At 40.6% G+C, this 26,723-nt stretch overlaps 1 protein-coding gene across 4 annotated transcripts in view; it reads right to left on the bottom strand.

Moving 5' to 3' along the window:
• The window catches only part of LOC127577901 (protein kinase C-binding protein NELL1-like), a 626,741-nt gene that overhangs the window by 75,707 nt on the left and 524,311 nt on the right, over window positions 1–26,723 (bottom strand). For all 4 annotated transcript variants that reach the window (XM_052029546.1, XM_052029549.1, XM_052029547.1 and 1 more), the window contains one exon: window positions 2,653–2,793. In XM_052029546.1, coding sequence (XP_051885506.1) covers window positions 2,653–2,793 — 141 coding nt within the window. The remainder of the gene's footprint in view (window positions 1–2,652; window positions 2,794–26,723) is intronic.

Genomic DNA, 26,723 nt, shown 5'->3' with positions numbered 1-26,723 from the left:
TCTATTCCTCTTCAATGCACCCAATCTGTAAAACCTGATGAAATGCTACCAATCTGATAGTTCTGTTTCCAGGTTTACTGCTGATCCAATGAGTATTTCCAGCAATTACTGTATTTCATCTGTTTAAAAAAAAACCTTAACACATCCTCAATTTTGGGGAAGTACTTCATTGCTTGTTCTTGAAAATTAGCCCATTTGAACCTTCCATCTCAATCTGGATTCAACAATTTCAGGTATTGATTTCTCTGTTCCCATTTACACCTCCACCAAGTCCACCTTAGGTTTCTTTACTCGTTCCATTACCATCCACTTTAGCATTACACCAATTCATCTTTCCTAGTTCCCTCCTGCCCTCACCTCCCTTTTCTATCCATTCTTCCTTGCCTCACTTTCTCTCCACTTTTATACTTGTTTGATCTCTAACTTCTTCCAGTCTGAAAAAACTAACTCTTTGTTTCTCTCTAGCAAGGAGGCCTCACCCGCTGAGTACTTCCAAAGTGTTCTGTTTTTATGATACTTCAGACTGTTTCTGTTCATTGACTGATGCTGGCATCTGTTTGGTATTTCCACAGGTTTCTGTCATTGCTAGCACAGGACAGACTGGAACAAAACTGGGGACAATAAAAAACATGCGGTGGAGACTCTAAATATTGTGATACACAAGACATCCCAATTGCATGGGTCAAGATAGAGGGACTTTTTCTTTCCATCTTTCAGACATTTATTTACTGTTCGTGAATTCATGTCCTTTCAAAACTCATGCTGACTAAGAAAGAATCCCTTATGTGCAATTCTGGTGAATGGACAGCCCTGTAATTGTTTACTGAGATCTGTCATCTAGCAAGCAGATTCATGAACGCCCCTATCATCTGACACCTACATATTTAGGCCTTATGGATTAGTAACAACATTGCAACTCAGAGTCTGAGTGCATCATCTTAGATTCAGGACACATAGCCAGTAGATGTCTTCTATAAATGAAAATTAAAAGAAACTGCACATGCTGGAAATCTGAAATAAAAAACAGAAAATGCTGGAAGAACTCAGTGGGTCAGGCATCATATGTGGAAAGAGTTAACATTTCAGGTCAAAGACCCTTCATCAGAACTCGGCACCACCTGAAAGGTCAACTGTTTCTCTTTCCACAGACGCTGCCTGAATTGGTGTGTTTTAACAGTATTTTCTTTTTTTTTAAATTTCAGATATCCTCTAAATTTGGACAACATCTGAGCATACAGAAAACTCTAATTCAATGGACATTTTAAGGGTTTGCTTCTTGGTGAATATTGTAGGCAAAAAGGCAGAGAACAATTATTACCGAAGAGGGTGTCCACCAACTGGTCCAGGAGGAAGATGGTGTGATACCCATTGAATTAGAATTTTCTGTTACCCACAGATATTGTAAACTATGTGTCAACAGAAGAGTCAGTCTAATTACACTCATCTGTTGTGGAAGTAGTTTTGATCATCGCAAGACAGCTGACTTCCATGATATATTCAAATTTACTTTGTCCAATTACCACAGCGGGAATTTCTGGAATCTGTTGGGAAGAGACCTTGGTTGCAAAATCCTGCAAGTAAATTTTTTATTTTTCTGTAGTGGGTTAATAACTTACCCACAATGTCTCAGATCAGATATAGCACAGCCCAATTTGATACTAAGGTACCTTTCATCTCCACACCACCCACCAAGTTTCTTTGACTCCTACCTCAAAATTCATCCTCAATGCAGATTTTTCCTGTACTAACACAAAACATAACCTCCAATTTCAGCTATTTATGCTAAATTCTGCACTGTATTGTGCAGTGCATTAAAACATTACTGGCAAGTCGGCCAAATCTTTTCTTAAAGACTCTTACATCCAGAAGGGAAAGAAAGGAAGCAGTGATCCAAGTAGATAATGCTCTGTTCAAAACATAACTTGAGCAAGGTGTCAGTTCTGGTTAATGAGTTTCCTGCACTTAGTGGTAGGGGTTATGAGGAAAGATTGATGAAAACAACAGCCTCATCAGGAATCATATCAATCCATTGCCTACAAATGAATGGCAAGTTATGTGCACAATAATGTTTTTATTCAATAATTCAGTGCTGGTCACCACCCTTTTCAAGGCACTACTCAAATGAGACCAGAATCTTTTTCCCCCAAAATCAGCCAGTTCTTAATTACAATTTCTATGGCTAAAAGTTGATTCCTCAGAAAAGCTTTTGCAGCATCAAGATTTGTGCCACAATTGACCAAGGCAGTTCTAACATGGTGTAAAGCAAATCCTTTCATATTAATACAGAGAAGCAGTGTATTAGAAATGGCTGGGAGCTGGGCCTCTCTTGCCACATTCTTGCATCTGTTGAAGCTGGAGCTAATTCTGTGCCATCATAATCTTATAGAAAGGGGAACAAATTGAAATTCCCTCGACAATCAGACTTAGCACAGGATGACTTTCAAGCTCAACTAAAATGAAATATTATCAAAGCTTTTTTGGTATTGTATGCCTTTCATGCAGAGCAATAGAATAATTCTGGAAGGCATTTTTTCTCACTTCTAACAGCAATTTAAAGAAAGCACAGATTTTTTTTCAGGATGTGAGGGTGTTTCCAAACACAAATAGAACAAATGCCTATTGAAATGAAGCCAGTTTTGTTTAATTACTTACCAATGCAGGTCTCGCCGGTGAATGAATAGTTGCCGTTGTCATGGTAACCAGTCCTGCATTCACAGTGATACCACCCTGGTAGGTTGACACAACGGGCGTGTCTGTGACACTGTATGATGCCTTCAGCACACTCATCAATATCTGTCTCACAAAGAAATATAGGACATACATAAGGGGCAGCTCTGTAATTTCACATCATCCATAACTAAGAAACGTTACGATTTCTAAGTCCTTCTTACCATGACACCTTTGTTGTAGCAAGTTTACTTAAAATGGAGACAGAATCTGAATCTTTGAAAATTTCTTCACCATATTTGCTTTGTGTAAGAGGACATGTGTAGGCATACAAAGAGCAAAATGGGTCCATTAAGCTGTGATTGATGACACAATGGCTATACCTTTTTAAATGGCTATTTGTCAAAAGCATTCTAACTGGATCATAAAAAGATTCTCTGCGACATTAGAACCTTGAACTTTCATTTCTGATTTTCTGATTTTACTATTTACGCATGATGAGCTCAGCTATAACCTATAAGGTTTTAGTTTTCTGCTCTGTCTTTCCTTTGTGCTCCATGATGCATTAAACCACAAATTAACCCTTCAGAAATAGGTCAAATTTCATGAAACAAGGAAATACAAATCTGTACGTCTGAATTCTCTTTCATCTTTCATAAACTAGTTGGAGTTCACACTCGCCAATAGGGTGACCATATTATCAACATGAAACAAGGATGCGTTTGCTTCATGTAATAAGTTCGTACTTGTCAGGTGCGCTGCAAGAACCAACAATTGGTGCATTTAGTGGCAATCTGTTCACTCGACTATTCTCCTCGTTCTATCATTTCAAACCAAGGAATCAATGCGGGTTCAAAGAGGAAGGCAGAAAGACTTGCTGGGAATGGCACCAAGTATAAAAAAGTGGTGAAGCTGCTGCATGGCTGAGTTGAGTGGGGAAGCCCCTCAAACATTGATAATGGTGCATCACCCCAGGGGGTCACAAAAGTGGCAATGGTTAACACTACTGAATGTATTGACCATGAATGTAAAGGTTTTGCACTGTTTCTTCCTTTGTATACATTTTTTATTATGAATAAAGTTTATTTTTGAAATAAAAATATGTATACTAAATTGCAAATTAGCAGGCAGCTGACAAAGCAATGTGATCTTATAACAAATCGATCACGTAGAAGGCCTACAGTGCATGTTTCACCAAATAAGAGAACAGAATAAACATGCTCTCTTCATGAGAAATAAACAATTGTGGACCTCAAAATTCAAAATTTTGGTCAAAGCTAATCTAAATATTACAAGGGAATTATATACTAAAGGTAGGTCTAATAATATTTGATAATCGCTTGAGAAATTAAGGAAATGTGAGGTGGAACTGCAAGATCATTGGAAGGATGAAACAGAATGTATAAAGTAAGAATACAATAGGCATTTAAACAGTAGCAACACCATGAGAGTGTACAGAAAGATAATAAGGAAAATGTAGAACAACTTGAGGTTGAAGGACAAGAGTACACTTATGAAGCACAAAGGAATTGCAGAAATATAGCAAACACTTGAGCATTTGTTTTACAAATGATAATGGAAGTGAGAAAGATGTGAAGTAACTTTGGAGATGACTGTAGGGAAGTAATCCACAGAAGACAAGGTGGATAAGGTACCAGGCCCTGATCAGATAATTACAGTATCATTGAATCGCTATGTTTCAGAAGGAGATCATTTGGCCAATAGAAGTTATGTCACTCCTATTAGAGCAATGCCATCAGTCTGTTCCCCCACATATTCCCCATGGCCTTGCAGAGTACTTTCTCTCAAGTGCCTGTCCAGTTTCCTTCTGAAGACACTGATTAATTGCTTTCATCATCCTTACAAGCAGGGAATTGCATATTCTAGCTACTGGCACAATTTTTAAAATCATAACCCCCAAGTCTTTTTGTCAAAAATTTCTCCCATCTCCCCTGTTCCTTGAACTATCTGCAAATGAAATCGGCTTCCTTACATTACACTACACCCAATCTTGCCTAAATTACTGAAAGAAATCGGTGAGGAGATGGCAGAGCTTGTAATGTGGGACTGGAATGTAACCAGTCAAAATCCTTCTTCAGAAATAGAGAGACAGAGACAAACTAGGTACCACAAACCAATCGTGGCCATATTTTCAGATTCAATAGTCTGAGCGATAAAGTTAGTTAGCAATTTGAAATCTATTGGTTATTCAAGAACAGCCACCATGAAGACACAAAAGAAAATCACATTTGACAAAGCACTTTTAGATTTTTTTAAGAGATTGACTGTATAAGCATAGCTGGCTTTAAAAGACAATATTCAATAATGAAGGGAAAAGTCCAAGTGGAAATGCAACAGCATGACTAGAAAACTGGTTTACAGGTAAACAATAATATGAAGTTATTTGGTTATTTGTTGAATTAGAGATCAGAGTTGTATATTTTTGGTTTATAGATATATAAAATTGCTTTGAATTTTGATGTTGGAAATATTCAGTAGGTCAAACAGCAATGGGGAAGGAAATAGGGACAATGTTTGAGATCAGTCAACTTTCATTAAAACTATTTCATTTTCCTGGCATCTACAGTATTTTGCTTTTTACAGTCTTAAAATATCTGTCTGGAGTAAAGACAGGGTACATGGCTTAGGCTGAAGAGCACAGCAAAAGTGTTTTGAACAGGTTAGCATGATGGGCTGATCTAATTAATATGGAAATATTTAAAACAATACTTTCTGGGAGGATAAGTATTTAATGGTGTTACGGGTCAGGTTGCTATTTGGTGAATGTCCCTTTAAGACATGGACAGTAGAGTAGTGTGTGTGTGGTGTCGTCACGACAGCAAGATTACAACGTGCTGACGGTTTTACTCAGTGAGGGGAGGGGGAGGGGGAGGGGGAGAGGGAGACTGACTGCTGGTCTCCGTAACGATGGATGAAGAGCAATAGCTGTGTCTGTCACTACAATCCACGTATGGATTTTTGGAGCAATCAAGTGGAGTCCACTTTGTCGTTAACCTGTAGTGGGAAACAGGTATTTCTGTGGGCGGCCACGTATTGAATGCCTTTCGGGGTGGCAGATACTTCGGAACAAAGCAATGGAGATCGGAGATTGAGGTGTTGTATGGGTTCCATCATGGAATGTGGATTTCGTAATGTCTCTACATTTTGTCTTCAGTCAACGGTGGTCTTGCAAAAGCCTTTGCTCACGTTTCACCTGATGACTCGCTGAACTGAACTTTGAGAATTATTCCCAGACTTGGAGTTTGGGAATTTGTCACACATACACACTTTGAGTTTAGTTTTGGGGATTATGTTTGATATCTGACATTTTTACTTTTCTTATTATTACAAGTAGTTATTAATAAAATAGTTTTTAATACTTGTACATGACTCGGTGTGTCAGACTAAGGCAGACTGAAGGATTCAAGTACAATGACAACTGCATTTTACATTTATATAAGGCCATGGCATACAAAAGTAAATCAGTATAAAACAGCAGTGAAGCCATGGAAATTCATTTGTAAAGTTTTACAATGGCTTTGATATTACCATTACTTAAAGCACACAGCAGAATTCATTAGGATGACGTCAAAGATGGGAAAAGTTCATTATGTGAAGAAATTTGAAATATTAGGACAGTTTCACTGTAGGAGGCAAGGCCATGAGGAGATTAAACTTCCTTTTACTATATGAAGGGATTTTGAAAGTGAATAGGGAAATATTATCACCTAATTTTTTTTAAAATTAAACTCATGGAATCATCAGTTTAAAGTTGTCATTCGGAAAGTGAAAAAAGATTTTTACACAATTGGTTACTGGAACATGAAGTGATTTGCAACAGAGACTTCTTCGAATACAAACCTTTGCGAGTACTGTGGGAAAAGAGGATGCATTGATAAAGAAGGGGGAGCTACAGATATACAAAGAACGAGAGGTGCAGTGTGCTTTGTTGAGAATTGCTCCAGGACAGTGTTGAATGTAAACAGCCATGGTGCTAAATTGATAGGAGTATTTTTGGAAATTGTGCTGACTTCATGTGCACCTCTTCATTCCTTTGTTTTAAAAAATGGTGACAACTACAGATAATCAATATAGGAATACAGTTCCAGGCCCAGTACAAATTGCTTGGTTCGAACCATATGAAAATTAAGCTTGCAGTGCCATCAGCTTTTGGTTGTCATTTTGGCATGATCTCAACAAGAAAGGATGGCTAAGGCACACACATTTTGATGTGATGTACCCGTTTTACATCCCACCCGATTTACCTTCTGCTGAAGATCTCATCCAGTTAGCTTGCCACTGGACATGCTGAGTTAAAAATTATCCTGTTCACGTAAAATGGGAGTCAATATCCATTCATGTAAATAAAGTCCATAAATGAATTAACCCATTGCAAGGTTAAGTTCTGATGACAGATTGTGGAGTTGAAATGTTAATTATGTTTCCCTCTTCACAGATGGTGTCTAACTTTTTTCCCCCAGAATTTCCTGCTTTTATTACAAATTTTCAGCATGTAATATGGTACTTTGCTTTTAAGGAAATAATCATAATTTCTACAATTCATCTTCTTCACACCAACATTCTGCCCTTTCCCTGATGAGTTCACTGTACATCAATTAATGTACATTAAAATCACAAACTGCAGTCATTTGACGCAATACCTGCGTCATTTCACCATGACGTCCTCCATATTTTTCAGTGAAGCAATGAGTCAGTTTACTTCCAGTTCTTTACGTGCAGGTGCAACATTATTTAATGCTAACATATACTTCCACTAACTTCAAATCACAGTGATTCCAGCTTCAGCCAGCACTATATGCCAGCAAGTCCGTATCCCACAACCTCCAAATCCTATTGTTTCTATATCCCATCAGCTTCATTTCCCACTGCTTCCATGTCCCATTCTATATATCCTTTGTCAACTTGTCACCAACCCTTTCCACACTCTGCCCTTTTCTTTTCCATGTCATAGAGTCACACATTTATAGAGTCACAAATCACAGAAACAGGTCCTTCAGCCCATTGAATCCACACCAACCACCAAGCATCCATCCACATGAAACTTACACTAATCCCATTTACTTCTCCCCACATTCCCATCACTCACCTACACAACAGGGAATTGTCAGTAGCTAATTACACTACTAACCCACACGCCTTTGAATGTGGGAGGAAACCAGACTACCTGGAGGAGCCCCACACAGCCACAGGAAGAACATGAAAACTCCTTGCAGACAGCACCAGAGATCAGGATTGAACCCACGTTACTTGAGTATGAGCCATCAACTCCACTAGCTGTGCCACTGTGCCACCCACATTTGCATTGGTCTTCTCCTTAAATATGGGAATGTTATCAGTTTTAACCACCCCTTTGTCATTGAGTTCCAAATTCTTTCTGCCCCCATATGATGAGATTTCCTATAAATTCTTTACTCATTATGATTTTATTAGTTTGGATAGCCCCCAGAAGTATGAACAGCTTCTGAATAAATACCCAACTGAAAAAAAATCCTCCATCCAATTTAGGTTCATGCTTCGACAGAGTAAGTGATTGCAAAAGGGAAGTCAGTTGTTATTTCAATGTTCATAAATGTGTGTTCTGTAAGTATTATCTCAGGGTATTTATTCATGATATTGCATCAGCCAATGAGCTGGAAGTGGGGCGGTTCACATCAGTCACAACAACAATCGAGCATACAGCAAAATCTGTCAACGTACTTGGAAAAGTGAGAGAACTATAAAGCAGAGGAAACATGAACTACGATACCTTCTCCCAACAAAAGCAGGGTAATTTTCCAAAAGATTGCAATACGTGGAAGGTATGTACATTGAAGTTCACAGAGTCATAGTCATACAGCATGGAAACAGGCCATGCTGACCAGGGGCACATTAAATTATTTGCCAAAAAAAAAATCGCTCTCAGCTACTAACTGCAGTGTGATCATCAAACACAGGAATTATCCAAATATTTCTCTCCACTTAGCAAAAGTGTTGTAGCTACCTGTAGCTGTTTTATATTTAATGGCTGCATTTCCAGTACCAGGGCTCAAGTAATAGCACAAAGGAGGCAAAATGAGCTGAATCCAGCTACTTCAGCACCGCTTGCAAGTCAAAGCACAGCTTGGTCATGACACATCAATATCAAACCCACATCCCACTACCACCATCACAAGGTGGCCTGAGGCAATTGAACTCCTCTCTGTGACCTGAAAAGCCTGGACCCTGATCTCAGTCCCCTCTGATCTGTGATGTAATTCTTGTCAGTATTCTCTTTATCTTTCCCATTACTTTCTGACAGCTAGGCTCGCTGCTGGCTAGAAAATGGGGAGAAAAATATGTGGTAGAACCTCTACATTAAATACATTTTTGAGTTGCCCAGCTGCTAACAGTTCTCCTGCACACTCCCCATCTAAATATTACAGCCTATATTTCCAATTCCAGTATTTAAATTACATGAGGAGTCTGAGTGGGGACCAGAAAAAGGTACACAAAATTGAGGCATATCGATAGGGTAGATAGTTAGAAATTCTCCTGCTGGCAGAGATGTCTAAGACTAGAGAGCAAAGTTTAAAATGAAGAGAAAGAGGTCTTGAGGGGTCAGAGGAAGATTTTCTTTCATGAGGAGGGTGGTTGCAATCTGGAATACACTGCCTGAGATGGTGGCAGCGGCAGGTACTCTCATAATATTTAAGAAGCATCTGGATGAACACTTGAATTGCCAAGGCATATCAGGTTATGGACCAAGTAAACTGGATTAATATATATGGGTTCTTAATGGCCTGCATTGACATGGCAGGCCAAAGGAACTGTTTCTGTGTTGTATAACTCCATGATGAACAACAGTGCACAGATCCCTACAAGACACTGGTCTCCATTTACTGCTAGCCTGAGCAACTTCCTTCACTTCTACCCTCTTGTCGTCTCAATGTTTACCCTTCTAAGGACAGCTCTCATTGCTTGCCAAAGAAACAGCATGTAACACCTGCTGGAAAACAGAGTTCAAATATTGGTTGTTTGACTATCCCAGAGGATCACAATGGGCTTAATTGAAAAGCCCACATTAAAGCCTTTTCATGGGCAAACAAAAACGTTGATAATCATTACTAAAACAGCTGATCAGAAAGCATAGTTGAGAATATGTCACACCACTAATAAAGAAACAACCAGCTCATGTAACTTTTGGTAACAAAGGTTCTACTGGCAACACTGTGGGAAAGTACTACTATTTTTTTTATGTCAATACATCAGTAGCATAAAATCATCCTTAACAAGCACTTGCAGAGAATGCATACAAGTCGTATTGGCTTAATTTAGCAGCTTTATTTTTTTAATAAAATCTTGATTTTTATCCCTTGGTACCTTTAATTAACAAAAATTGATTGAGGACTGACCTATCAGTTGCTGCTCTACATGTAGAAGTGTTTCTCAACTTCATTCCTGAATAGCCTTGCTCTATTTTTTAACCATACATCTCACTCTAAACTCATTAATCAGTGGTAAAAGCTCATGCCTAATCTATTAATTCCTCTTAATATCTTGAACACTCAATCAAATCCCTACAAACTTGTAATTTGCATATCCTGTCCATATATTTTAATCCTTGGAACTCTGATATATATTAGCTGCACTCTTTCCTAAGATGTGGTCCCACAAGTATTCACACCACTCCAGATGTGATCTAACCAGGGCTTTGTATAGTTACAGTACTTGTACATTAGTCCTCTAGTAAAGATTGCCATTCTTATACCGAGAGACATTCTACCATCCTCTCAGATTGTTTTCTCTCTCTGCTGAGGGCATCAGAATGCTCTTTGTATCTGGACATCCAAGTCTCTTTGGACATCCATTGCTTCTATCTTTTCACCATCCAGTAAAAAAACTTGTTCTATCCTCTTTAGTTCCACAGCAGATGACTTGTATTTGCTTGCATTGAAATCCATGTCCCAGAGTTGCAGTAATAAATTTAATCTTTGTATTTCTCTTTCGAATTCACCAATTCCAACCATAATGTGTACAATGCTGCCCATTGATATATCACAAACAAACCAGGATATGGGGGATTGTCTACCATCATCCAAATACACTGAATCATATTCTGCCAGTTGAGTTCCTGCCCACTTCCTTAGTTTTTCCAGTCTCGTGCAGCACTCCAATACACAGTAGCAACAGATGCAGCTGCCTACACTGAATATTGGGAATAGACTATACAGAAATTGAAAATCAAAAAACTGGACACGCTGGAAGCTTAATATAAAACACAGAAACTGCTGGAAATTCTCGACAGGTCAGGCACCATCTGTGAAGATCGTTGTAAATCAATGACTCTTCATCAGACTGGAATCGTTCAGAGTCTGACTTGCCGAGTATTCCTATCTCTTTCTATTTTTTGACCATATAGAGAGGTTGGACTGCAGATCCAATGAGGAAGATCCTAAATTTCTTGTCTCCTGCCATTTAGTCTATTCCCAATCTAATCAGTAATTTGAAGTTAAAGTTCATTTCAATGAGCTATCACTTTAGTTCATAAACTTTTAACTGGACTTTATCAAATGCCTTCTGGTAACCCATATAAATAACATTCATTGGAGTTTTCCTTCCACGGCTCCAGTCACCCCTCCTAAATGTTCAAATTTACAAATCCATGCCATCGCTTCTGATCAGCTGAAAATTTTCAATGTTTTCAGTCATTTAATCACTATTATTTAATTGATATATAATGATGAGCTCATGATCGCCTCTTTACCTAATACAGCTGTCTCCTTGGTTCTTGAACATATTCAAGATTATCTTACTCCCACCTCATAGGCAGAAAGGCCTCCAGGTGAACTCCACACCCCTAGTGAGAAAAGCCTACAGAAGAGGTCAATTCAAAAGCCAGGCTCTGAGGTCCTGGTTGCAATGCTGCCAAAGTAAGGATCCTACTGCTTTCATAGGAAAGCCAATGTGCATAATTAGATGCCTTTGAACTGAATAGCAAACTAAGCCATGGCAGAAGGCAATTATGAGTCAACCATTTTACTGTGGATCTGGAGAGTCAGATAGATCTGATTGGGTAACAATAACAATGATGTCAGGGTAGTTTGTGACTTGAAAGGCATCTTGCGGGTGGTAGTGTTCCCGTGTCCCTGCTGCCCTTGTCCTTCTTGGTGGTAGAGGTCACAAGCTTGGGAGATGCCTATGTGAGTAATTGATGTGCACTTTGTATGGGCCAAATGGCCTAATTCTACTTCTATATCTTATGGTCTACTGGTGGTATGGAGAATGAATGTGTTACATGGAATACCAATCAAGTAAAATGCTTTTTCTTGGATGGTGTCAAGCTTCTTGAGAGTTGAATTCATTCTGGCAATTGGAGAGTATACTATCTCACTTCTAACTTGTCCATTTTAGAGGTGGAAATGCATTGGGATGTCAAGAAAAGAGTCATTTACCAGGGTATACCCAGCCTCTGATGCAGCTACAGTACTTTTGTGTTGATCCAATTGAGTTACTGTCAGTGGTGACAAAGAAGAAATTGATGGTGGAGGACTTACTAATATTAATACATTGAATGTTAAAAGGTAGATGGTTAAAATACATTTTCTTCGTAATGGTCATTACTAGGTATGTTCCTTGTATGAATATTACTTTCTACTTATCACAGTATGCCTTAACGTTGTCATGGCCTTCCTGCATGCAAGTATGAGCTGGTTTATTTCCTGAGGAATTGTGAATGTAATTGAATATTGTGCAATCATCAGTGAACGATCCCACTTCTGACCTTATGATGGAAAGAAAGTCCTTGATGAAAGAGCAGAAGGTAGTTGGGCCTGGGACACTGTCCTGAGCAACTCCTAGTGATGTCCTAAGCTGGGAAGATTGAATAGCAAATAGCTACATCAAATAGCAAACAACCATCCTCCAACGTGCAAGGCATAACTCCAACAACTGAAGTGTTTTCCTTGTTCTCTGACTTCAGTTTTACCGGTGCTCCTTGAAGCGACAGGGCCAATTACTACCTTGATTTCTTGGGCAATCACTCTCACCTTGCCTCTGGAATTTAAGCTTTTTGGCCTATATTTTCACCCAAGGCTTTGAAGATGTCTGCAGCTGAGTGATATGGGTGAAACCTGCTGATGAGGAGGCACCACTCGACATCACTGTCAATCACATGCAAGGCTCAAAGTCATGCATGCAGTGCTATAGAATTTTTTCAATGGCAAGCCCTCAAAAGTTCATTGGACTGTTATCTATTTTTAAATGAACACCCTTCCAGGCACAAATTTTTCTCTGCCATTTTCAGTTCATTACCTCATGACAGTATGTGGACCTCACTATATGCAAATTGACTGCCACATTTCCTAATTCATGGCAGTGACTGCACCTTAAAATTTAAGATGCCATTGGCTGAAATCAAAGAATACACAAATCCAAGATGCTGCAAATGACAAGTGTTACGGAATTGTTAGGAGGTAAAAGAACAGCGGTTACTAATGCAGCAACTAACACATTTCCATGAAAACTAAACTATTATAGAGTTCAAAGGAAAAACATGATGCAAAATCAAAGCAGCAAAGGAAAACTGTGAAAACATACAAGTGTTGCTAAAATGTTAGTGAGTTGAAATTCAATTGATTGAAAACTGAAATTTACTTCAAAAGAGGAGGATGGAACAAAGATTGGTACACTGGTAAGGTGCACAAGATGTTTAATTCACAAAATAAGCTTTCCAGAAGTTGCTTTTGTGATCAAAAATGAAAGTTTGTTCTCACCAAATGGAAAAACAGATGGAGATAATTACAATTCAAGAGAGTTCTGGTGGTTTATTCAAACTGAAATAAAATTTAAATGAGACGTTTAAAGAAGAGCTTTGAGGTTAGCACTGCAGAAAAGAAAGAGCCATGAGCCATGGAGGTCCAGTGAGAATGAAGAATAGGGCAATGCAATACAAGATGCATTGATTGCTTCACTGCAAATGGTCTGTTATCTATCTTGTCCCTTTGATCTTCAATGCCCTTTTCATCAAGCCATTTACGTGGAGCATCAATTGAGATTTACTAACTTATAACTTGATCTACTTCATCTGAAAATAGATGGATTGGTGGTTTGGCAAATATTATCATCATTCATCTCCCAAATAATGCTGGGGACTAAGGTATTAATTTCCCAACTGCAGAACAGAAGATCAGCAGAGGTTGTATGGATCAGATGGGGCTCTTAAAAGGATGATATGCTGCAGCTAACTTGTGATGGACATTAAATAATTTTGCAAGATTGCATTCACAATCTTCAAGTACCTATTTGTGGGGGTGAAGAAATGTCACATTCAGTAACAGCAGCTTGCATCTATGCAATTGAAAAGCAAAAAAAACTGCAGGTGCTGGAAATCTGGTACAAAATAAAAAGTGCCGGCAATACTCAGCAGGTCAAGTTGCATCTGTGGAGAGAGAAAGAGTTAATGTTTCAGGTCAATGAATTTCCATCAGAACCTCTAATTAATCATTGAAAATGCTCACGTTGCATCTCTTCCACAGATGCTGTCTAAAAGCTACATGGTTCAGGAATGTTCTGATTTTAATTGCATTTATGTAACACCTCTTGGGTGACTTACTAAGTTAAGTATCAATGCACAGAAGGAGGCCATTTATCCCATTCTGTCCATGCCATTCCCAGCTGAGCAATTCCAGGAGTCCCATTTTCCCTCTCCTTATTTCCCTGTAACTTATTCTGTTATATGCCCATCAACACCTCTTTGATTATTTTGCCACTTACCTACATTAAGGAGTAATTTTCAATGGCCATTTAGTTTCTGGGATGTATGTGGAAACAAGCGTCATGGGAGGAACATGCATACTCCACAGACAGTAGCCAAGATCTGGATTGAATGCAGGATCCCGAAGCTGAGTAAATTGCCCTAACTGCTATACCACTGTGCCACACTCCCCTGCCTATGTGATTGATGTAGTAGCATAATACAACAAACAAATGGAGACATTTAACATTGAGAATGATAATCAAAGGCACGGCCAAGGAAGTTCTCTCTGGTATTTAGTATTAAGTTTTAAGGTATCCCTCAAATCCAAAAGATGAAGAGTGGGACAAATCTAAGTGGAATGGTCCAGAGAGGTAATGATAAGATAAAGCTGAGTGTCTTCAATATCCTTGAGTGGATGAGAAGTCGAATGTGGAAGCAATGTTAAATACTTGGGAGTCAGAGATCACCATGCAGGGGTGGCATGAGAAATCATTGGATGCAACTCCGTGGTTACAATTAGAATGCAACCAGATCTTCTCAGCTGGACAACAGAGGTGGTGGAATACAGTAGAATGGCCAACTGTGCCAAAGGCTGAGAACAAAGAAGAAAGATTGATAAGACCTTGATTGTGCTAAACAAAGTTAAACTGATCTTTAAGGGCTATTTGGTACTGTGGCAAGGCTGAAAACCAAATGGGATGAAGGTTAACATGGAACAGAATGATAAATGGACACAGAATTTGGATGGCAAAGAGAAGACAATGATGAGTCATTTCTAAAGGCAGTAGGATCAAGGATGAGCTTTCTGAGAAAGTTTTTCTTGAGTACCTAGAACAGTACAGGCCCTTCGTCCCACAATGTTGTGCTGACCTACATAAATCTACTCCACAATCAATCTGACTCTTCCTTCCTACATAGCTCATAACTCAATTTTTCTTACATCTATGTGCCTATCTAAGTCTTTATTGTATCAGCCTCTACCACCATACCCAGCAGTGCATTCGAGGCACCCACCACTGTGTGGAAAACAGACCTCTAAATTTTCCTCCACTCAGCTTAAATGGCTGTCCTCTGGTATTGGCCATTGCTGCCATGGGAAAAGGTGCTTGCTGTCCAGTATCTATGCCTCTCAATCTTATACACCACATCAAGTCACCTCTCACCCTCTGTCATTCCAAAGAGAAAAGCCCTAGCTCACTCAACCTTTCCTTACAAGACATTCTCTGATCCAGACAGCATCCTGGTAAATCTCCTCTGCACCTTCTCTAAAGCTTCCACATCCTTCCTGTAATGAGGCAACCAGAACTGAACACAATACTCCAAGTGTGGTCTAACCAGAATTTTATAGAGCTACAACATTACCTCGTGGCTCTTGAACTCAATCCCTTGACTAATGAAGACCAGCAAACCATACGCCTTCTTAACAACCCTATTAACTTGCACGGCAACTTTGAGGGATCCACGTTCCTACACACTGCGAAGAATCCTGCCATTAACCTTGTACTCTGCCTTCATGTTTGATCTTCCAAAATGCATCACTTCACACTTTTCTGGATTGAACTCCATCTGCCACTTCTCCACCCAACTCTGCGTCCTGTCTACATTGTGTTGTAACCTACAACAACTTTCTACATCGTCCACAACACCATCAACCTTTGTCATCTGCAAACGTACTAACCCACCCCTCCACATCCTCATCCAAGTCATTTACAAAAATCACAAAGAGCAGGGATCCCAGAACAGATCCCTGCAGGACACCACTAGTCAATCACATCCAGGCAGAATACACTCCATCTACTACGTAACGCTATTACAGCACCAGTGACCCGGGTTCAATTCCAGCCACTGTCTGTAAGGGGTTTGTATGTTCTATGTCTGCATGGGTTTCTTCTGGGTGCTCTGGTTTCCTCCCATATTCCAAAGACGTACTGGTTAAGAGCTGTGGGCATGCTATGTTGGCGCTGGAAGCGTGGCGACACTTGTAGGCTGCCCACAGAACACTATACAAAAGATGCATTTCACTGTGTGTTTCAATGTACATGTGACTAATAAAGATATTTTATCACCACCCTCTTCCTTCTGTGGGCAAGGCAATTCTGAATCTATGTAGTCAAGTTTCCATGGATCCCATGCCTAATGACTTTCTGGATGAGCCTACCATGGGGAACCTTGTCAAAAGCCTGACTAAGATCCAAGTATACCATATCCACCACTCTGCCTTGTTTTGTCACCTCCTCGGAAAACTCAATTAGGCTTATGAGGCACGACCTGCCCCTCACAAAGCCATGTTGACTATCCCCTAATAAGACTCGGCTTCGCTAAATGCTCATGAATCCTGTCCCTAAGAATCCTCTCCAAGAGTTTGCCCACCACTGACACAAGACTCTGTTCAAGAATTCCCAGGATTATCCCTATTACTTTTCTTGAACAACAGAACAACATTTGCCATCCTCCAATCCTCTGGTACCACTCCTGCAGCCAGGGAGCATGCAAAGATCATTGTTAACACCCCAGAAATCTTTCCCCACTTCCCCTATGTGTAGGGCATCTTGGGGTTTTCCTTAATTCTACTCGCCAAGGCCTTCTCATGTCCCCTTCTAGCTTCTCTAAGTCACTTCTTAAACTCCTTCCTGGCTACCTTACAATTCACAAGAGCCCTGTCTGATTTTTGCTTCCTAAACCTCAAGTATGCTTCCTTCTTCCTCTTGACTAAATGTTCCACTTCTTGTCAACCATGGTTCCTTTACACCTCCATCCTTTCCCCGTCTCAGTGGGACAAACCTATCCAGAACCCCATGCAAGTGGTCCCTGAACAACCTCCACATTTCTGCTGTGCATTTCCCCGAGAACGTCTGTTCCCAATTTAGTCTCCCGAGTTCCTGCCTAGTATCATCTTAACTAGCCCTACCCCAATTAAATACTTTTCCATATTGACTGCTCCTATCTTTGTCCATGGCTATGCTAAGGGTCAGGGAGTTGTGGTCACTATCTCCGAAATGCTTGCCGACTGAGAGGTCCATCACCTGACCAGGTTCATTGCCCAGTACTAGATCCAGTATGACCTCTCCTCTAGTCGGCCTGTCTACATACTGTCAGGTGTACACACCTAACAAGTTCTGCCCCATCTAAATCTTTTGCACTAAGGAGATGCCAATCAATATTAGGAAATTTGAAGTCCCTCATGACAACAATCCTGTTATTTTTGCACCTTTCCAAAATCTGCCTACTTATCTGCTCCTCAGTGTCCCAATGCCTATTGGGGGTTGAGGGTGGGGGGCGCGCTATAGAATACTCTCAATAGAGTGATTGCTCCCTTCCTGTTTCTGACTTCCACCCACACTGACTCATTAGACGATCCCTCCAAGATGTCTTCCCTCTCTGCAGCAGCGATACTATCCCAAATTAGCAATGCCATTTCCCCCTCTTTTACCTCCTTCCCTATCCCTTTTGAAACATCTGAACCCTAGAACATTAAGTAACCAATCCTGCCCTTGTGACAGCCAAGTCTCTGTAATGGCCACAACATCATAATTCCACATACTGATCCATGCTCTAAGTTCATCACCCTTATTCTTAATACTTCTCACATGAAAGTAAACACATTCCAACCCATCCAACTGACTGTATTTATGCCCTATCCATTGCCTATCCTTTCTTGCAGTCTCTCTGCACATTGCACCTACCTTTACACCAACTGCTCACTCATCTGACATAACACTCTGGTTCCCATCCCCCTGCCAACCTAGCTTAAACCCTCCCCAACAGCTCTAGCAAACCTTCCCGCAAGGACATTAGTCTCTCTCGAGCTCAGGTGTAACCCGTCCCTTCTGTACAGGTCATACCTTCCCCAGAAGAGATCCCAGTGATCCACAAATCTGAAACCCTGCCCTCTGCACCAACTCTTCAGCCACACATTCATCTGCCATATCTTCCTATCCTTACCCTCACTGGCACATGAGGCAGGCAAGAATCCAGAGATTACTACCCTTGAGGTCTTGCTTTTTTAGCTTCCTTCCTCACTCCCTATATTCCCTCTTCAGGACCTCATCCCTTTGCCTAGCTATGTCATTGGTACCAATGTGTACCATGACTTCTGGCTGTTCACCCTCCCCCTTAAGAATGCTGTGGACTCGATCCGAGACGTTTCTGACCCTAACACCTGGGAGACAACATACCATCCAGGAGTCTCATTCTCGTCCACAGAATCTCATGTCTTTTCCCCTAACCAATGAATCCCCTACCACTACTGCAACTCCTCTTCCACCACCACCTCCCCCCCCCCCCCCACACTTCTCTGACCCACAGAGCCAGACTCAGTGCCAGAGACCTGGCCACCGTAGCTTTCCCCTGGTAGGTCATTCCTCCCGAACAGTATCCAAAGTGATACACTTGTTATTGAGGGGAATAGCCATAGGGGCACCCTGCACTGACTGCCTGTTCCCTTTCCCTCTCCTGACAGTCACCCAAGTATCTGCATCCTTGGTGTGACTCCTGTCTATCAACCCCTCAACCTCCTGAATGACCCAGAGTTCATCCAGCTCCACTTCCCTAACACGGTCAGTAAGGAGCAGTAGCTGGATGCATTTTACACTTGTGAGAAGTGCATTGGAGGTCTTCCTGATTTCCCACATCCTGCAAGAGGAGTATACCACTGCCCTGACTGCCATTTTCACTACTCTAACTGTGCAATAAGAAAGAAAGAGACCTTACCCGAACCTCACCTTAGCCTCTCAAATCAAAGATAACAACAAAATAAAACCTTAACTGTGCCTTCTTACTGCAGCTTTTTTTTCCTAAAGAGCTGCCCTGCCCACACAACACTGGCCTACTCCAAAATGGCCACTCTGCTTGACCCTAACTTCTTTTTGTTGGCTGCTGCTAATTAGCCAATCAATTATTCACTAACAATTTGCAAATGTGCATCTTTTAGGATCCTGTTCAGTGAAACTCACCAACAAGTCCTTCACACTCTTGCGCCTCTCGCTCCCTGTCCTGTCCTGCATCTTTTTCAATTCCTCACAAAATACCTTAAAGCCATTACATCAGTGCAGTCGCTGTTGTAATGTAGTAAATGCAGAAGTTAATTCATACATAGCAAGCTTCTATTAATAGCAACGTAATGATGACCAGGTATGTGGGCCAAGGGATAAATATCAGCCAAGATAGTAAAGAAATTCCCCTTATCGTCTTCAAGATGATAAAAAAATGTCAGGAACATAAGTATGTAGAGACAAATCCTGTAGGAATTTCAGATATGAAAAGAAAATGTACTAAATATTCAACAAACCAGACAGCATCTGTGGAGAGATCCAGATCCCTTATTTCAGCCTGCCATACTGATACGGGAGAAACATCTGTGGTCAGGATTAAATTTAAAATCATAGTTAACTCACAGCTTGAGGAGGTCATTAAAATAGCTCAGATTTTTTGCTAGGTGAATCTCAATGAAAGGTGTCCACCAAGATTCCCCTTTTCTTAAGGATCCCTGGTTATCTATCATCACAGATGTCATCAAGCTACCTGAGCAGCCATTTACATTAAAAACTTATCACGTTAAAGAACATTGTCTCTTCTCTGTCTGAAATGTATGACCCCTTATTTTATTTAAAACAGTGACTCCTAATTCTAGAAGGTGTACAAAAGTCTGAGTGGATTTTGTATCATGGTAGATGATAAGAGATGCAGAGTCAAAAGTCAAGCATCAGTGTCTCAATATAAGCATTGCATCCTCCAGGACTGAGATGAACAGAAATTTCTACAGGGAGATGGCAGTGAATCTTCAGAATTCTCAACCCCAAAGAACAACATTCTTTCCTCTCGGGGAAGTGAGAGTCTTTGGAATTCTCTTCCTCAAAGAGCAGTGGAAGCAGAGTCTTTGAATATTCGATAGAGTCTTGATAAGCAAGCTATGAAAGGTTACCACGGGAATGCAGAGTTGAAGCTGTCATCAGATCGGCCATGATCTTAATGAAGTGCAGAGCAGGCATGAGGAGCCAATTGGCCTGCTCCTAATCTGTGTGTTTCTATGTGCTAACTCACTGTGTTTATTAAAGGCTGAGCTCAATGGATTTGTGGTTTATATGGAAATCAAGGTGCTGGGGATTGGGCAAGAAAGTAGAGCTGCAGGATCATTCACGACATTGAACAGCAGAGCAGACTCAGCGGATCCTACTTCTTATGTTCTTCTGTTCCCACTGTCCTTCTCTCACAGAACCCTTCATCTGGTCTGGACCTTGCAAATGATTTGAAGGCAATATTCCAATATATCTTTGCTATACTATTGGTATTGGTATTGGTTTATTATTGTCACTTGTACGGAGGTGATCATACAGGTCAATTCATTACACAGTGCAGTTACATTGAGTTAGTGCAGAGTGCATTGAGGTAGTACAGGTAAAAACAATAAAAGTACAGAGTAAAGTGTCACAGCTACAGAGAAAGTGCAGTGCAATAAGGTGCAGGGTCACAACAAGGTAGATCGTGTGGTCATAGTCCATCTCATTGTATAAGGGAGCCGTTCAATAGTCTTATCACAGTGGGGTAGAAGCTGTCCTTAAGTCTGGTGGTACGTGCCCTCAGGCTCCTGTATCTTCTACCCGATGGAAGAGGAGAGAAGAGAGAATGTCTCGGGTGGGTGGGGTCTTTGATTATGCCGGCTGCTTCATCAAGACAACGAGAGGTAAAGACAGAGTCCAAGGAGGGGAGGCTGGTGTCCATACTTACTATTTGAGGGTTTTTTTATGATAGGAGTGAGGACTTTAAACCTGAGTCTTTGAAGGGATATGGAGCTACCATCAGTCAGGAGTTACAGGGGATAGTGTGGCAAAGAACAAGGGTTGTGGAGGCTTGGTGAGCTGATGTTACTTGAGGCTGGAGAGTGGGTGGCTAACCCAGTCAGCAAAGGAACAGTTGAGTTTAAAGGTGACAAGGAGTAAATAAGAATTAAAGTGGGAAATGGGCCAGAGCAGTTGTTACTGAAGTGGAAGTGACCTTAATGAAGGAATGTTTATGTGGTGGGAAGCTCATGTGAAGCACTGAAAGACATATGTAGGAGTGTATATGGGAAGCTCTTTGTATAGAGAACCATCAATATATGGAGTGAAGTCCAATACGGAGTAATGCAGACAAAACTCTCAAATCATTTGAGACAAAATTGAGAACTATAATTCTGAAAGGTCAGACTAGGACTTGTTGAAAGATATCCTCACCCACAATTGTCCTCCTCATTTCAGAAGGTAAATTGGTAAGTTGGTTTATTATTGTCACATATACCAAGGTACAGTGAAAAACTTTGTTTTGCATACCATCCATACAGATCATTTCATTACAATAGTGCATTGAGGCAGTACAAGGGAAAACAATAACAGAATGCAGATTATATGTTACAGTTACAGAGAAAGTGCAGTGTAGGCAGACAATAAGGTGCAAGGCCATAACGGGGTAGATTGTGAGGTCAAGAGCCCATCTTATCATACTAGGGGACTGTTCAATAGTCTTATAACAGTGGGATAAAAGCTGTCCTTGAGCCTGATGGTACGTGCTTTCAGGCTTTTGTATCTTCTATCCGATGGGAGGGGGGAGAAAAGAGAATATCTGGGGTGGGTTGAGTCTTTGATTAGGTTGGCTGCTTTACTGAGGCAGCAAGAAGTGTAGACAGAGTATACACAAGGGCTTCTCTCCATACAAGGGCTTCTGGATATAAAGATGCTTTAGCTGGACTAAGTATTTGAAATAGAAATGGAAGCAGGATAAAACTTAGAAAGCTATGTCATTCTGAGATAGACTCCAAGCAGCCGAGACTCGGGAGCTAGCCCTGTTTGACAGGCAGGACCTCTGACAGCTGAAAGCAAGCTCATGTTGAGAGTGTGTGAGAGGAATCTATGGTGTAACTTTGATGGCTCCAGCATTTCAACACTGAGGGTCTGCTGTAAACTTCACAATTTGTGAATATGAAACAGCACTGAGTGGATCTTTGTGAGCTACTGTATCCCTATGCGAAGCGAAGACTTTTGCCTGATGCGTCGGCTAAGGAACGGCAGATGGATGCTGATGAAATGTTCATGCATATCTCGTCCCATGTTAATTTTTGTGTCAACATTAATAAGGCTGCCAAAGTCCAAAGTGAACAACTAACCACAAATGTGTTCACTTCAACCTTAACCATCTGTTATTTATAATAAAATATACAAAGATTTCCTTCTTTCTCCGCTTGACTAAATAATTGAAACGATGATGGTAATTACAAAAAGAACAATTGGGAGGAAAGTGGACAGGTGCAAAACAGCTGCAAATGCCAGTTTTCTTAACTAGATCTCACAATCAAAGGAACACAGCTAAAACAGGTAAACAACGAGCTTAACTGTGGTTTTCAACCTCTAACTAAATGGCATGATGAAAAAATCCTTTCCCGCAACCATTTTCCGTTATGTGGAATTCTCAGCCTGAAAGGGTGGCACAGGCAGATTCTATCACTGCTTCCAAAAGAAAATTAGTGGATATTTAAGCGAGAAAACAAATAAAGGCATGAGGGAAAAGGGAGAAGGATTGATACTGATAGGATTGCTCCTGTCACAAGAGCTAGCATGGGGTTGACAGGGCTGAATGACCTCCAACAACATTAGAATTCCACAACTTCCTGGAATATGGATGTCACAAAACAGAAGCCAGTTATGCTTCTTTCAGGACAGCGACTGATAAGCTTTTTAAGTCGACTTTAAGGAGGGCCTCCCTCACGGCTTCTGCCCATGTACTCACATTCCAATGGGATCCACCTTTGGACCACTTTTCTCAGCCATCGGCAAAGGCAAAGATGCCAGCAGCTGGTCCAACTGAATACAATAAGGCTCTGCATCGGAGTGAAGTAGAGCTGTGGACTTCTACCTGGGCTACCTGCACCTCACACGGTGATCATAACAAGGTCTGAAAATGAACCTAAAAGGCTTCCCTCCCCATTATTCTGTATTCCTTGCCGGAGGGCTGTTATTGACATTACAGTAAGATGTGGATCTCTTCGATGCTCAGATTATTTTGCCTCATATCTAAGGCACAATTTTCACCTTCAGATCCAAAGACTGTTTTGCCAACACGTCTGGAAAACAAACAGCAATCCATGTTTGAGAATCACTTTAAGCCACTGGACTTATCAAATGATGCCGCAGTCTTTTGCACTGGTATTTGAAAGGAATGGGGTCCCTCATTGGATCTTGCTTTAAGTATAAATTATCAAAGTGTTATGGAGTCATGTGCCATGGTTCCAAGACAATCAATCAACAATCTGGATACATAATTATGAGTCACAAGGGACCATGATAGATTGCCACAATGAATAAAGCGTCATGACCGCTTCCAGAGTATCTGGCATTGATGTGCAGAGAAAGGTAATGGCCATCAAAAACTACCCACACATTAATTGGTTTGAATAAATGTGTCACTGAAATAACAACAGGAAATCATTCTCGAGATCTTCCTGCAATACAGGATTTCAATGCATATTCAACACCTGAACTGCATTTTACTACCAAACAATAACAATGTTTAAAATGCTGGCTTATCTCCAATTAACTTAAACTGAAACTTTCTTGGAAACATTAGGACTGTTGCTAATATTATGGGTAGAGTTACTATTCACATATTAATACTATATTTTCCATATTAATATGAATAATATTACTCTCTCCTTGTGTGTAAGGTGGTAATTACATTGTCTTACTACAGTTTTAGTTAAGGAATATTATTCCTTTTATACCCAAATTATGCTATATTAATAAAAATGGTCTCGATTTTACTGAAGAGTTGGCTTGCTGATATTTACCCACAGAAGCTTTTGACAAACTGTGCTGAATTTATGAAACTATTTTGTTCACAAAAGAAAATATTCCTGACAGAATATGATGGATTGCTCCAAAAATATATAAAGCCAAAGCAAAGTTTAATTGATGTGCTTACCTTTACCTAAATTTGTATTCTCAACTCATCCCATGAATTGAATTCCGATTTGCATCATGATAATTTAATAGAACCCCATCTTTTTGTCTGATAGTTATTTGGAAGTGACAAAGAATTATGTTCTCAAGGTATAGACATTTATGGAAATGGAAAGTAGTGTGAAACAGGCGAGGTAATATATCCACTTGAAAAATGTTATTTCCCTTGATAGTTCTTCACCAGTTATATCAGATATACCATTTCACACTCTGCACAGGATTACATATAATGTATAGCACAACAAAAGACCATTCAGCCTATCTAGTTCATATTGGTGCTAATGCTCCACTCAAGCCTCCTTCCCTCTAACCTCCATTCCCCACTTCTTTCCATGCTTGTCCAACTTCCTCTTAAAAGTATCCTCTTAAAACTAATCTCATCTCGTCTCATCTAACCCAAACCAATCTAATCTAATCTATACTACTTGTTTCAATAACTCCCTGAGTTTCATCCCTCACCACTCTTTGGGCAAAGAAGTTCCCGTTGAATTTCCTTCTGGATTTCATGGTGATTATCCTTTCTTGACAGCCTTTAGTTATACTCTTCATCACAACAGAAAATACAAGAACAGAGGAGATAGGAGCAGGAAGAGGCCAACTGGCCCTTCGTACTTGTCTCCCATTCAGCAAGATAGTGACTGATCTTCTACCCCAATGCCATTTTCTTTCTCTATCCCCAGAAATGCTTAATTTCTTTAATATCCAAAAAATACTATTGACCTTCGTTTTAAATGCAGTTAATATCTGGGCCTCCAAACACTCAGGATAGAAAATTCCAAAGATTTAACACCCTCTTCAAGAAGAAATTCCTCCTCATCTCACACCTAAACAGCCTTTTTCTGCTTCTGGACTGCTCAGCCTGTGGAAATGTCCCCCCGATGGGTCTGTTGAGTTCAGTAAGAAATTTGCATGTTTCGAGGAGACATACTCTGAGTTCCTCAAAACTTTAGAGAACACAGACAAATTGTACTTAACCTCTTCTCATACAGAAAGCCAGCCATCCCTTGAATTCATGCAGTGAATCTTCATTGCAGTCTCTCAGTTGGATGCATGTCCTCATTTTGTTTTGGTTAAGGGACATAAACTATTCATAATACTCAAGCTGCAGTCTCACCATGGCCTTATAAAATTGCAATAAGACATCTTTGCTCCTGTACTCAAATCCTCTGCTGATAAGGACCAACATACCATCTGCCTTCCTAATTGCTCACTGAACCTCCGCATTGGCTTTCATTGACTTGTGTACAAGGACACCAAGTTCCCAATGAACATAACCACTTCCCAATCTCTCACAATTTAAAAATTACATTGCGAAAAATTCTCTGGAGAGAGCATTTTGGAGACAGTGACCATAACTCCTTGATCTTTACCATAGCCTTGGAGAAGGATAGGAACAGACGATATGGGAAAGTATTTAATTGGGAAAGGGGGAATTATGATGCTATTAGGCAGGAACTTGGGAGCGTAACTTGGGAACAGATGTTCTTGGAGAAGTGCACAATAGAAATGTGGAGGCTCTTTAGGGAGTATTTTCATGGGGTTCTGGATAGCTTTGGATGGAAGAGTAAGGATAGAAGAGTGAAGGAACCATGGTTGACAAGAGACATAGAACATCTTGTCAAGAGGAAGATAAAATCTCTTTATTAGTCACATGTACATCGAAACATACAGTGAAATACATCTTTTGCGTAGAGTATTCTTGGGGCAGCCCGCAAGTGTCGCCACGCTTCCTGCGCCAACATAGCATGCCCGCAACTTCCTAACCTGTACATCTTTGGAATGTGGGAGGAAACCGGAGCACCCGGAGGAAACCCATGCAGCTTATCTAAGAAAGAAGCTTACCTAAGGTTCAGAAACCAAAGATCAGACAGGGCACTGGAGAGTTACAAGGTAGCCAGGAAGGAGCTTAAGAATGGACTTAGTAGAGATAGAAGGGGGCATGAGAAGGCCTTGGTGAGTAGGATTAAGGAAAACCCCAAGGCATTCTACACATATATGAAAAATAGGAGGATGACTAGAGTGGGGGTAGGACCGATCAGGGATAAAAGGGGAAACGTGTGCCTGGAGAGGTAGGGGAGGTCCTTAATGAATACTTTACTTCAGTATTCACCAGTGAGAGAGACCTTAACGTTTGTGAGGATGGCGTACAACAGGCTCATACTCTTGGGCATGTCGACATGAGGAAACAGGATGTGCTGGAACTTTTGAAAAACATTAGGACAGATAAGTCACCGGGGCCGGATGGGATTTATCCAAGGTTATTACGGGAAGCAAGGAAAGGGAGTGCTGCGCCTTTGGTGATGATCTTTGCATCCTCACTGGCCACAGGAGTAGTACCA

Source organism: Pristis pectinata, chromosome 14 (assembly GCF_009764475.1).
Source record: "Pristis pectinata isolate sPriPec2 chromosome 14, sPriPec2.1.pri, whole genome shotgun sequence".
In the NCBI taxonomy this organism is placed as follows: Eukaryota; Metazoa; Chordata; class Chondrichthyes; order Rhinopristiformes; family Pristidae; genus Pristis; species Pristis pectinata.
This window is presented reverse-complemented; position numbering and strand designations above follow the sequence as displayed.